This window comes from Diplotaxodon limnothrissa, linkage group LG11, assembly GCF_057381915.1.
Source record: "Diplotaxodon limnothrissa isolate DT_005_m linkage group LG11, D_limnothrissa_male_GT1.1, whole genome shotgun sequence".
Taxonomy (NCBI): Eukaryota; Metazoa; Chordata; class Actinopteri; order Cichliformes; family Cichlidae; genus Diplotaxodon; species Diplotaxodon limnothrissa.
This window is the reverse complement of record NC_140606.1, coordinates 12,673,886-12,687,873: the sequence shown is the minus strand read 5'-3', so window position 1 is coordinate 12,687,873 and position 13,988 is coordinate 12,673,886. Positions and strand designations below refer to the sequence as shown.

The following is a 13,988-nucleotide window of genomic DNA, read 5'->3' as shown; positions in this document are numbered from 1 at the left end:
CTTACTCAAAGGAGTAGGGGGCAAAGGAGCCCGGCGTTCCCCTCGTTGGAGACCCCATGTGAACTGGGTATAACAAGAGATTTTGGTGTGTTGTGTTGTTTTGTGTTGTTGGGGAGGTGGAGGTTGGATAGTAAAGACAAAAGAGACGGATAAAGTCTGAGAGTGAAGCGGCTAATTGCTTAGTCCGTCCCTCATTACCATATCCAATGCGCGTCCATTGGCCTCCAGCCAATCCTCCCCACCTTCACACACTGCCATTAATCGCGAGGCATTATTCACTATCATAATTATTATACCGACATGCGCAATCCAACGCACAGCAACAGCAGCGGCAGCAGCAACACCGGCTAATTTCAGATTTATATTTTTTCTCTCCTCCTCTCTCTCTCCGCCACCAGACTGTTTGCGAACTTTTTGTGTGTTGATTCGCTCTTCGCTGATGTATCTGCAAAACGCAGACACATCTCGGAGCGCAAACGCAGCAGCATCGCCACCACTAAAGCCAGCAGCATGTCCCGACGCAAGCAAGCCAAACCGCAGCACCTCAAGTCGGACGAGGATCCCGCACTAGCCGGGGTGATTTCCGAGCACGGTGAGTGGATTTGATCAGCTGAAGTTCCTTTAGCCTGATCTGCTTTCAGAGCTTCCCCTCGCAGCTCTGCTCTTCAATTTACGTTTGTTTCTTTACTTTGTTTGACAAACGTTTTAACACATTCATTTGGATTATTATCATCATTATTATTATTATTTTGTTTTTTTGTAGTGGGGATACTGGATTTATTTCATAGGCATAGGCGGAATCATTTGCAATAAATCAAAAAACGATGCGAATATTAAGTCAAAAGTGTCACCTTAGTCGAAGAAGAAGTCTGACGATTTAGAAGTTTTGTGTCTGTTTTGTCCCCCCTCCCTCCCTCCCCCAAAAAACTGTTAAACCTGCATCATATGATCGTCTTTTGTCAGGCAGGTTAATTTTAATAATAGTTAAGAGTTTACATTTTGGTTACAGCGTCTACATTAGGTGCCGGAGGCCCATTTTAAAGGCCTGTCTAAAAAACAAAAATCTCGGAGCTCTGTACACTGCAAAATAGTGTATTTCAACACTTTTGCAGTTGGTTTCGGACGTGCACGCGCACGCGCCGAAATGCAAGCACAACTGTAACAAACACACGAAAGAAGTTGGAAAATTATTTGGCTTTTTTTTCTCCCAGAGGTTTAGAATGATTTATTCCGCAGATGTGAAAGCAATGGGTCGTAATAGTTTTTTTTTTTAAAAAAACACTTCATTTAAAAAGCCGTTTAATTTATACGTTTCTATTTTTTATCTTGTTTTTTTTTTTTTTTTTTTTATCTTGTTTTTTTTTTTTTGCATGTGTGTCTCTTGTCCCTGAGCGCCTGCGGAATCTGTTGCAGGTCGAAGACTTGTTTTGTTATGGAAATGCTTTTTGTTTACCCCCACCTCCCCACCCCACATAAATTTAGCACACTTGATTTGTTCCTTTTTGCGCACAGTATCGACAAGATCGGTTGACAAAGCTCGTCTTCGCCATGTGGGGGGAAAAAAGGATTATTTGTCCTTTATACTGCGCTTTTGCGCAGCAACACTATCATTATAGGGCTAAAGTCAGGTCCGAAGGCAGATGAAGTGCTGCAGGAATAATATGACTGGATTTCTATAAAACAAAAAAACGTACAGAGCACAAGTCCCACATTATTTGGCAGATTATTATTGAAATTGTGGCAAATCTAACATTTAAAAAAATCATTTTATGTATTGGAAATATGAGGATAAGACAAAATATGTCAATTTACTGCAGCATATCTTAACAACAATACTGTAATTTACTTGAAAACTTAAAAAAAAATCACAATTTGTCAATTTCATTTCTCTTATTTAAACTTAGAAAGCTGTGTGTGTGCGTGTTTATGTTTGTGTGTGTTTTGGGTATCAGTGAAGCTCAGAGCTCTCAACAAATCACTGCTATTATTTATACCTTTCTATCTTGGCCCATGTTGGTCAACACTCACACCCAGACGCAGACACCCACACATGCACACACACACTTACACGCGAACACGCACACACACATTTTCCAGGGTTTCTTTAGAATAGAAATGTGTGATGTAATCTCTGGGGAGAAGCTCTCTTTGCATGGGGAAATGCTGGTGTGAGGGGTGGGTGGGTGGGTGGGGGATCACACTGATGATTCCCGACTCTTTTGTTCAGTTTACTCTTTGGATCTCTCCTTTTTTTTAAATATAATTTCTGACTAATTGACAAACACAGACACTTTTCCTGATTCGGTGTTTCAGATGACCCTGCTCAGATTCTGTACAGAGATAGTCATCCATCAGGTTGCACTCCTGTAGGATTGTGGATTGAAAATCAAACTTGTTTTTGCTCCTGTCAAATCTCACGTTTGGATGATTTCGAGTTTAGGTTACAAATATTTGATTTGAAATGTTGATTGCAATTTATAAAACAGAAAACAGTCAGATCCACAGAGAGAGGGAAAAAAGAAGAGAGGAATTTAAAAAGAAAAAAATCTCTACACACTTATTCTGAATTTTATTCCACAGATTAACACACACCTCCTGGCATAATTAAAATACACACAGACTCAGACAGCGTTATCGGTAACATACTGTATGCTGTCAGTGCCATTGTGCTCGAGACTGGAAGTGTCCGTGGAATGTTCTTTCCTTGCTGAAGCAACTATACTGGCTCGCTTGTTTTCAGGAAAGACGTAGCAGTGAAACAATCTCAAGCCTTTGGCAGAGCACAGTGAGCCCATACATACTTAAATAAACCTAATAATACCATGCCTCAACCAACACTACCTTACATGATGAGCTACGAATGTCACCCTGTCAGTGTGTCGTTGCAGCATGATCGGATTCTCCGCTCTCTGTTGCTGTGTGGTGCAGCTTGCGACGAACACTATCGATTGTTGGCCTTGACATAACCACCGCGTATTAACGTCGATGGGATTCAAAAGTTCCAGTCGTCAGCCGCTGCTCGACTGAGACTTAAAATCCATTTTTGCTCAGTTTAGTGCTGAAGAGAACGTCAAGAAGAATGTGGTGTTCAAATTGTGCTCAGGGATCTTCACCATTTCTTACAAATAAGAAAACAAGGAAAGAATCAGCCAAATCGAACCCTGTGCCTGCAAAGCTTCAGCTTACACCTTCATTTTCCCTAAATATTCCCAATATTATTTTGTCTCCTTTGTATGTGGCATTTATGACTGCTGTCCCTCTGCAGCTTACTGAGTACTCTTTAATGTGCCGCATCCATGAAAACATGAAAAACTAAAATCAAGTGCCAACAAGCCCTTGTCTGGCATATCATGTCCCCTCAGGCTTTCCGGACACTTTCCTCCTGGGGGCATGGGAGGGTTTTTGTGTGTGTGCGTGAGTGTGTGTTTGTGTGTGTGTGTGTGCTAGGATGGGGAAAGGGAAGAGGAGGGGGTGGTCTGCTTGGAAGTGCTTTTATAAAGCTTGCTGTCTTAACCTTTGTGTAGCCCCGGGCAGCCAGATCCTGCCGCTGGATGTCAAGCTCCTTGTACAATTAGAACATGTGTGCCGTTGACCTTGGCAGCGCAGTTTCCTCGTGTCCTAGAAAGCGTTAGCAGCAGCAGGCTTTTCACCACGCCACCGCTTTCTCGGCATCCAGTGTCGTTCAAGGTGTGAATGTGCAGGGGAGCAATGGTGGCCAAACTCTGCGCTGTCACACGAAGATTTAGAAGAATTTTCAAAGGTAAATTTCCTCAGTTGTCAGTGGACATGCACAGCATCGTTCAAGCAAGAAAGGCAGATTTCTTTTTCTAAAATTATTACTCTGGAAAAACATGAGACACTTGAGGAACAGGTAACAACAAGGCTCAGGTCACAGTCGCAATTGTTTGAAGTCAAAATCTTCTCAGAGTTCATTCTGGGCTGAGCCCTTTTCCTTTCTTTTCGTCATAGCAGCAGAGGCACGGGCGTGTATGGTTATGAATCCAAAAAAATGTAATAAAGTGAGAAAATCCCTGCTGGTAGTGACAACATGGTTGTTACCACTTCCCCTGCAGCGGGGCTTTGTTTGCCTTTTGTTTTAATCCACTCTCACCATTGGGTGCAGGCCTGTGGACCACCCACATAGTTGTGCCAAAGATGTCTTCAAGAAGGCACTCAAATATGGCTGTGTCTTAATTACCACTCAGCACACGAACAAGTGAGATCCTGATTGAGAGGAAGGACTAGACAGGGAAGGGAAGAACTATTTAATGTTAGACAAGACAGCAGATTTGGAGGATTTAGGTAAAAAGCTAACATGTAGTCAGCAGAAGGGGTAAATTTCTCCTTTAAATGGTTTGGTTTCGATGGTTTGGTTTTGGCTTATTCAGATGATTTTAAACACCAGTTTGTCCAGAAAGTGGGGACGCGGAGGAGCAACGTGTGAGCGAAGATGTGCAGCTCTGCCTTCTGTGTAAAACAGGAAACATATAGCTTTGAGTTCAATTTGATTTAAACAAACCCCAAGCAAAGATTAATAAAAAATCTCCTTTGACGTTAGAGAACGAGAGCGCCTCGTCTCGGACTCTTTTTGTAAATCCAGAGGCAGAGAGGCATCTTGGCGAGTGTCATCTGGACAGAGTGTCGTCATTGAATACTGTATTGCAACTGCTTACACAAACAAATCGTTAATGTTTTGGCTGCTCCACATCTGCAGGCCATGACAAAGGCCTCTCTGTTGGGGCAGATATGACTGTACCACTCTGCAGTAGGGCTGACCAGGCCGATGACACACACTCACAGCGCTGTGCTGAGGACGACTGAGCCTCTGCAAGTCCGAGGATGCACTGGGTCATTCGTGGATATGCTTCATGGGTACAGCAGGACAGCATAATTATTTAGATTTCCTTTTTTTATTGAATCTTGATTATTATTATTTTTTAAATCATGCAAACATGCAGTTAATCTTAACTTTGCTAGGACGCTTAACCAGTATGCTAAAGAGTCATTCTTTTAAACAAAAATGAACTAACTACAAATGTTCAGAATTTAAGTGACATTTGTCTTCTTCCGGTGCAGATTATGTCCCAGTTAGAACGAAGCAGAGTGCACGCTGTGTCTCAGTTAAAATGTCTCATCAAACAACTTAAAATAACTTGAAACGTCTTTATTTTTTATTTATTTATTTATTTTTTTGTACTCACGATTAGAGTTGCGGAAGTGTGTCAAAAAGTGTAATGGAAAAATTTAATCAGGCCACAAATTCCAACATTGTTGGACGCAGCAGGCCTCTTTTTTTTCTTTTTTTCCCCCCTCAACTTCCAGCTTGAGCAGGACCAACAGGGATGCATCTCTCTTTAAGGGTCCTAAGCTATCCTCACATTCTTGAGAAGAATGCATTTTAAGGGGGCAGAAGGAGGGGCCTTTTTTTAGGAAGAGCGCAATCACAGAGGCTGGTCACGATATACTGCTCTCACAGACTGCTGTTGGTGTAAATGACATGTAAGTTCTCGGGGTATGATGAAGACTTTTTAATTGCGCATTTAAATTACAATACCCTGCACTTACTGAGATTGAAATACCTCGACGTAGGGTAAATGCTCCCACTGTCATTGCTGTTTGTTTTCATTATGTGAATCTGGAAATTGTTAAGAATGGGAAAATTTGTAATTGGCCAAGGCTTCGGTGCTTCTCTCAATGCCCGGCTCTGTGACTTTCACAGAATCTGTGGTAAGCATGAATACCTCATCTGATATAATATGTCAGATTAGCAGTTTCAGTTGGCATGCCAGAGATTGCTGAGCAAGATAGCGGACACACAGATTCAATGTCTACAATCCCCCTATTGACTACCTTCAACTTAATATTCGTAAATGAAGACTCTTAAAGCAATGAAAAATGGATGGGATTTTTTTTCCATCCCCTTCTTTTTCATACTATAGGAAAATCAATATTAGCCCCTTCCCCAACACAAACACATATAAAATCATATAGAAACACACACACGTATGCATGCATCCCTTTCCACTGTGTTGCATTGCAAACCCAAAGCAACCACAAAATGTCGCCTCTTAGCTCCACAGCACAAAAGCACTGTACAGGTTAAAGCAACACAGTTGTTTTAAGATTATGAGCTTTCCTAATGCTCGTTTGTTTGTTTGTTTGTTTGTTTTTTCCTCGGGAAGTATGACAATAATCTGCAATGCACGCAGCTGTAATTTGTGTTTCTATGATTAATGCTGACTAACTGTAGCATTAGTCAAAGTAAACCTGAAAACGGCAATTTCGTGTGTTTTCCTTGTTTTTTAGCGGCGTGCACATTTTTAAAGAGGCAGTGTATTTTATACAACTACACAGCGTTCAGATTTGAATTTTAAAAAAAGCATCGGACATAAGATTTTTTTTATTTTATAATAATAATTAGCGCTCTAAAGTTACTAAAGTTATCAGACAGGAAGGATTTTTTTTAATGGACAAAATGTAATTTATAAGAGTCTTTTCTTTCCTTTTTTGTTTTTGTTTTTTTGAAAATAAGTCAATTTAGGAGCAGAGGCCTGTGTATGTGTAGAGGTGACTGGTACACTCTACTAACGGCAAAAAAGCATGCTTTTGCAGGTCTACGTGTCGTAATTTTTTAGGTGTTTGTCCTCGTACATATGCACATAATCTGTGAATTCTCTTTGTCCGTCTTAGGAAACGTGTCAGTGTGTGTGTGTGTGTGTGTGTGTGTGTGTGTGTGTGTGTGTGTGTGTGTGTGTGTGTGTGTGCGCGAGAGCGAGAGGTCAGAGGCATACAAAGACCCCCACTTGTAATTGTATGACTGAATAAAAGAGATTGACAGTAATACCATTCTAATAACTAATCAGCTCAACACAATGCCTACTCATTTGTGTTGACCTTTCAACCCTCAATTATGGAAATGAGTTCTGCTGTCCGCTGCTGGGCTAAGGAGCTTTTTAGCCTGCCGTCACGTGTCGCTGACGTTTCCAGTCACTTGCTCCTTTTCACTTGTCAATTTCTGTTTTGTATTTGAGCTTAAATGACTAATTTGTTTTTCAATGGATTTTTTTTTAATACCGAGGTCTCAACGTACAATGTATGTCTTGGGATAAAACCATAAGAATTTTACATTTTCTTTTCCTTTAATTCCTTAATTGATTTTCTTTTTAACTGGCAGCACCCACGATTTAGTAAAATAATATCTTACTTTGTCAGCTCTAACCCCAATGAGGATGAGAGCACAGAGTCTGTCCAAAACTGTTCTGCTGATAATTAATTAAGTCACAGACACCAGACCACGATGGCGCATGGCCCCTTTGGCCACAAATTACAGGAGGAGTGATGAATTTCTTTCCTAATGAGTCACTGTAATTGGCAAAAATGCTTCATTTCTGCTTTGCTATGGTTTACTCCACTTTAACCTTTGAAGTTAGCACAAGCAATGTATGAATCTCGATTGCTCACTTGAAAAGCATAACGGGTCTTTTAATGATAAGGAAATGTGCACTATATGTTCCAAGGAATTTTCTGATTCTGATTTCTTTTTTTAAAATTTAGTGAACAAGCTGGTTTAGCCCACTGGGTGAGCTGCTTAGAGGAAAAAGGGAAATATACACAAGTGAAAGCAGCTAAATTCAGACATGCAACTTTTATGCTTTGGGATTTTTTTGTCATACACATACAGTAATAATTAACCCGAATTTAACTTTTTTCTTAGTTATTAACTACTTTTAAACAATATAGGATCACTGAAGAACATAACCTTGTTTTATAGCAGCCTTTGCATGAAGTAAATCTTTTTCTATTTCCAGCAATTGCCCATGAAATTGTCTTAACATTTTAAATGTGTATACACAGTGGTTTAATTTGTGGATAAATAGTTTACCAGGTATTCGCTGGTCGTCAAATGTAAACTGAACAGGAGACGACTACGAAATAAAGTACGTGCTAGATGTCTTGTGGTGACTGAGTGTGCTTCCTACTCAGACATTTTTATTTATGCAGACATCCCCGACAGAGAGACCCGCACGCTACAACTAAGGGGGGGGGGGGGGGGGGGTTAATAAGAGGAGGCCATTTTTACATGGTTTATATCAGGTGTGAATTTGGTCCACGCTCGGAGCTCGCACGGGTCTGTTTGACTCTTGATGGTTGCATGTCAAAGAGGAAGTGGCTTCCTACAACTGTGATTAAACATGTGTAACTAATCAGTGACTTTGCTGCCATGGCACTAGCATGTAATTTGTTGAGTCTTATGTCAGAGAGCATGGCCAGTGGAGAGAGAGGAGTAACACACTGAGTGTTGCCTAACTTAAAGGGAATGTTTTCTATTTGGAACATTTTGAAAAAGAATGAAATTGTGAAAACTTTTAAATTATAGTGATTTAAAGCGCACATTTTAAAAGGTCAAGATTTATGGGTTTTTTCTATTTGTAGATAGTGTACAAAAAAAAGTTGAAAGTCAACAGATATCATTACTTACATATGATAATGCATTTTTGTGACAATGTGGCAAAAGTTCAGTATAGTTATTTGCTTAGATTCAGGGCTCTAGCATTACCTTTGCGATGCTAAATGGAAAGCCAGGCATTTGAAATTCAAGTGGAAATGACTGAGCTTGATAGCAGAGGGGAATCCTAATAGGGCCATCAAAGGTCCTGATTTGTACCCAACAGATGAGGCAGCTGTGAATTGTATGAAATATTGGAAATCAATATGTTCTATGGAATTTCATTAAGTGGCAGTATCCACAACTGATAGGCCCTCATAATTTGATGGATTGCACAAAGAAAATTATTACCTGGCCCTATGGAGAGTGTGTGAATGCACAAATCTGGGTCTTGAGAATTGGTGAACTAGGGCAATTTGTTCAGAGTGAAAAAAAAAGAATATTGATTTTGGTTATGTTAAAAGAGAGAAAAAAAATCAAAGGTTAAATCTTTGCAGCACTGCACTGGAAAATATGTGTGGATTCTTTATTGATTATTTATTCATTAATTCTTCTTTCTTCCCTCCCTCCTCCCTTTGGTTTCTTTTTGTCCCTTTTCACTCCTCTGACCCCCCTCCCATTGCTTTTTGTAGCCCGAGGTGATGTGCTGGATGATGCCGACAGCGGGAATGAGAGCCGCAGTGGCAGTGAGGAGACCCACGTATGTGAGAAGTGTTGTGCTGAGTTCTTCAAATGGTCAGACTTCTGTGAACATTTAAAGAGCTGCACTAAGAACCCCCTGGTGCTTATAGTGAATGACAATGAGGACACACCTAACCCCTCACAGGAGTACCCTACAGAGCCCTCCCCTGTACCCAGCTGCCCTAGTGAGCAGGCTGACAGTGAGGACCCCAGGGAGGGGAGCCACAGCCCTGCTGGTGAGGGGGATGACATCCCAGAGACAGCAACCTTAAATGGGGTCAGTGTCCTGGAAAAGGAGGACGAGCAGATGGAGCTGGAGCTTTCTCCCGAAAAAAATGTGGATCCTGAAGAAAGAGATGTGACATCCCCTGAGCCAGATGGCTCCCTACCTCAGCTCAATGATGTCGTTCCCTCTGCTGTTACCAGTTACGCCATGCCAAGCACCAATGTTACCTTAGAGACTCTTCATGGCACCCGTGTTGCAGTTGCCCAGTTTTCACAGAGTGTAAGGGCAGCAGCGGGCAGTGGGGTTTCCACCATGGCTATTCCCATGATCTTGGACCAGCTGATGGCCCTCCAACAGCAGCAAATTCATCAGCTGCAGCTAATAGAACAAATTCGCAGTCAAGTGGCTCTCATGAACAGACAGTCTGCCCCACAGCCTGCTCTTAACCACCATCACAGCAACGCTACTGGAAGCCAGGGGCCCGTCTCCTCCTGTGTCCCTCCTGTTGCAAGTCAGCTTCAGCTACATAATTTTATCACTCCCCCAGTCCATCAGCTGCCTGTTAGACTGCCGGCCACTCTCAATGGTCAAGGACCTTCACCTCTGACCTCAACAATAGAAGGGCCTCTCTCTCAAACACCACAAAGCAGCAGTCAGCAATCTAACTCTTCAGCTCCGATCACATCCTCAACTAACTCAGCTTTTCCTCCACCAAGTGGTACTGGATTGTCATCTCTACTTCCCCCCTGCTCATCCTCTGTCACAAACAACAGCATTAGCACTAGTAGTAGTATAACAGGAGGCAGTGGCATTAGCAGCAGCTCAACTCTTTCCAGGAACTCTAGCACCCCTCCTTCCCTCACTCACAGCACCCTCCTGAGCTCTTCTTCCAGTCTACCGCTGATACCTCACAGCTCTTCGAGCAGTGTTATCTTCCCTAATCCACTGGCCAGTATAGCAGCCACAGCCAATGCACTCGATCCTCTCTCTGCTCTAATGAAGCACCGCAAGGGGAAGCCCCCAAATGTGTCTGTATTTGACACTAAGCCCAGCTCTGAGGACCCCTTCTTCAAGCATAAGTGTCGGTTCTGTGCCAAGGTGTTTGGCAGTGACAGTGCCCTACAGATCCACCTGCGTTCCCACACTGGAGAAAGGCCCTACAAATGCAACATATGTGGCAACCGCTTCTCCACCAAGGGGAATCTGAAAGTCCACTTCCAGAGGCACAAAGAGAAATACCCACATATACAGATGAACCCCTACCCTGTGCCAGAGTACCTGGACAATGTTCCCACAAGCTCAGGCATCCCATATGGCATGTCATTGCCCCCAGAAAAACCTGTTACCACATGGCTAGACAGTAAGCCAGTTCTTCCCACAGTTCCCACCTCTGTCGGACTCCAGCTGCCTCCAACATTACCGAGTATGATGGGAGGATTTGGTGAGTCTCCAAGCCTCACTCCGCTCAACAGGTCTCCTCAGAGGCCATCCCCACCCTCAAGTGACTGTGCATCTTTGTCCCCAAATATCATCACTGACTCATGCATGACCACTACTTCACCATCCCCAAAACCAAGCCTAGGGTGTGAGGCACCTCCTTTACTGAAACCCGAAGGCATTCTTTTGCCCGCAAGCTGCTCTACTAGACCGGGAGAGAACACGACTAGCACAACGACCATAACTCAAGTGCTTCTTTCCACTACTGTCACCTCCACATCATCGTCCAGCAGTGGACAGGTCTCTGAACCCATCTGTAGCCCCAACTCGGCCTCTAATTCTGTCTCCCATCCTGTCCTTCCCATGCTCTCAGACCATTTTAAGGCCAAGTTTCCCTTTGGAGGCCTCTTAGACTCTATGCAAACATCAGAGACATCCAAGTTGCAGCAGCTTGTTGAGAATATTGACAAGAAGATGACTGACCCCAACCAGTGTGTTATCTGTCACCGTGTTCTGAGTTGCCAGAGTGCTCTGAAGATGCACTATCGCATCCACACTGGTGAAAGGCCTTTTAAATGTAAGATATGTGGGCGGGCATTTACAACCAAGGGAAATCTGAAAACACACTTTGGTGTCCACAGGTCCAAACCTCCACTTCGGGTTCAGCACTCTTGTCCTATATGTCAAAAGAAATTCACCAATGCAGTTGTACTACAGCAGCACATCCGTATGCACATGGGCGGGCAAATTCCCAACACACCCATCCCCGAAAGCCTGCAAGAAATGGATACTGACCCCTCCTTTGATGAGAAGAGCTTAGATGCCATGAGCAATTATGATGATGACCTTCTGGATGAAATGGAGCAGGCCATAGATGATGAAGCTGATTTAAAAGAGGGAGATATGGACTCATCCAAACCTTTTTCACCTGGGAGCTCTCCACCAACTTCTGTAATCTCCAGCATTGCTGCAATGGAGAACCAGATGAAGATGATTGACTCTACCGTCAACATGACTCGTACATTTGGTCTGAAGCCTTTGCAGAATGGCAGTAGCTTTGGAGGGGAGACTGACTGCTTTACCACTGATTCTCTGTCTGCAGTTGGGGATGCTGAGGGTCAAAGCTTGGGGAGCCCCGCTTTGTCTGAGTCCTCTGGCTCTATCCAGCATTTGTCCCCAGCCCACAGTCATTCTGAGAGCCAGCGATCCAAATCCCCTGCTGCACTCAACAATAATAACATCAGCAGTGCCATGACAGCAGAGGAGGTCCAAGACAACAATACAGCTGGCCTGGCAACAGTAAAGTCGGAAAAATCCGAGACGCCATCTCCGCTTCCTGCAACTGAAGGCACTGGGGCCCTTGACCTGACTGCCACTCAGCCAGGCAGGCACTTTATCAAAGAGGAGAGCCACTTCAACGTGCTGTTTCTAAACAGAGATCGAGGTGTGTATGTGCAAAAACACAAATCTAAAGTGAATTCATTATCTGGGCACATTTGGGAGTTCATAATAATGAATTAATAACAACATCTCAATAGCATAATAATTTAAAGATGAAAAATTGTTGACAGTAAGAGAATGAAAAAATAGAAAAGAGTTGTTTATGAATAATAAGGACCTTGACCAAATAACTATAAGATTTCAGCAGGGACTTTTTAGATTTTCAAGTCAAATTCTGACTGTTCAAAAGCTTTTGGTGTTTTACTAATAGAATATAAATCGAATTGTTCTGTTTTTTTACTTTTGTTTGTTCAGGGCTGAGCACTCCCAATTTGGCCAGCACTGCATCAAACATGATTAAAATGGAAATGAACGGCCATGGGAAGTCAATGTCTCTGAGCGACAACCCTCACCTGCCCGTGGGCATTCAGGTTCCAGCTGCAGCGCCCCCAACCACCATGAGCCCTAGCATCAACCCCATGTTGGCTCCCCCGCCTCCACGACGCACTCCTAAGCAGCACAACTGCCAGTCGTGTGGGAAAAATTTTTCCTCAGCCAGTGCTCTGCAAATCCATGAGCGTACACACACTGGGGAGAAACCTTTCGCCTGCTCTATTTGTGGAAGGGCTTTCACCACAAAGGGCAATCTCAAGGTATGACCCAGCTTAAAGTACATTGCATCAGTTGAGTTTTACATAGGTTCAAAGCTCTGTAATATTTACAGATTTTGCCAACAAACAGTTTTTTGCTCTTGAAAAGTACTACATTAATACATTTTATTTGCTTAAAATTATGTATCAATTAAAAAAAAGAAAAAAGAAGCACAAAACAGAGAGCCTTCCAAAAATGTGGCCTTATATGTTTTTACATTTAGTTTTCCTTTCCAGCACATCCCACAATTTCTATTTCCAGTATTTTCCATTTACAATTACAGAGTCATTATTTTTTTCATTTGTTTGTCATTTTGTCGATAATTTTAGGTTCACATGGGAACGCACATGTGGAACAATGCCCCAGCCCGAAGGGGTCGACGACTGTCTGTGGAGAATCCCATGGCCCTGCTGGGTGGGGACGCCATGAAGTTCAGCGAGATGTTTCAGAAAGATCTTGCTGCTCGGGCCATGAACGTTGACCCGGGCTTTTGGAACCAGTACGCAGCCGCCATCACCAATGGCCTGGCCATGAAGAACAATGAAATCTCTGTGATCCAGAATGGAGGCATCCCCCAGCTGCCCGTCAGCCTTGGTGGCGCAGGAATCACTTCATTGGGAGCAATGCCTGGAGGGATGGACCGCGTTCACACAGGCAGCAGCCCTCCCATGACGGGTATGGAAAAGACTGGTCTGGATGTCACAGCTAACCGTCCCTTCTCCAGATTTATGGAGGAGAACAAAGAAATTGGGATCAATTAAAGAGACTTTTCTGTATAATTCCAGGTAGGCAAAGACTACAAGGCTGTTTATGAGGAAAGAAACTGCTGATCCAGTCTGAACTCATGCGTACTATATTATGTACAGATTAAATATTTTTTGTTTGTTTTTGGAAACATAGTATTTAGTATTGATTAGAGGTTTTTGCCTTTCACCCATTCCCTGCTCACTTGATATTTCGCCTATACGAAGAATACTTTGTCTCTTGTTTGAGAATATGTCGTCTTGCAAGATTTGCATGGTACTTATTGGTTTTTATCAGTACGTTTGACTGCTTTTATGAATTCCTTTGAAAACCAGGATCCTGCCTCAGTTATGATTAGCAAGC

General features: G+C 42.9%; 1 protein-coding gene across 3 annotated transcripts; it reads left to right on the top strand.

Annotated features, from left to right (window-relative positions):
• Positions 1 to 510: 510 nt before the first annotated feature.
• Positions 511 to 13,642, top strand: sall3a (spalt-like transcription factor 3a). Of its 3 annotated transcripts, XM_085365127.1 has the most exons (5): positions 511 to 592; positions 3,469 to 3,471; positions 9,079 to 12,234; positions 12,546 to 12,883; positions 13,211 to 13,642. In XM_085365127.1, exons 1-5 carry the CDS (start codon positions 511 to 513, stop codon positions 13,640 to 13,642), a joined length of 4,011 nt encoding a protein of 1,336 aa, XP_085221253.1. The 3 variants fall into 3 exon arrangements, with proteins under 3 accessions (XP_085221253.1, XP_085221256.1, XP_085221254.1); XM_085365130.1 differs by lacking the exon at positions 3,469 to 3,471; XM_085365128.1 differs by lacking the exons at positions 511 to 592; positions 3,469 to 3,471 and adding an exon at positions 8,960 to 9,021 and having other exon boundaries at positions 9,056 to 12,234.
• The last annotated feature ends 346 nt before the right edge of the window (positions 13,643 to 13,988 follow it).

Bases quoted from the DNA above. Each gene is read 5' to 3' on its own strand.
- sall3a (XM_085365127.1), top strand. From the start codon at position 511: ATGTCCCGACGCAAGCAAGCCAAACCGCAGCACCTCAAGTCGGACGAG. The intron at 12,235-12,545 runs GTGTGTATGTGC...TTGTTTGTTCAG, and splicing joins GTTTCTAAACAGAGATCGAG to GGCTGAGCACTCCCAATTTG. The intron at 12,884-13,210 runs GTATGACCCAGC...CGATAATTTTAG, and splicing joins CCACAAAGGGCAATCTCAAG to GTTCACATGGGAACGCACAT.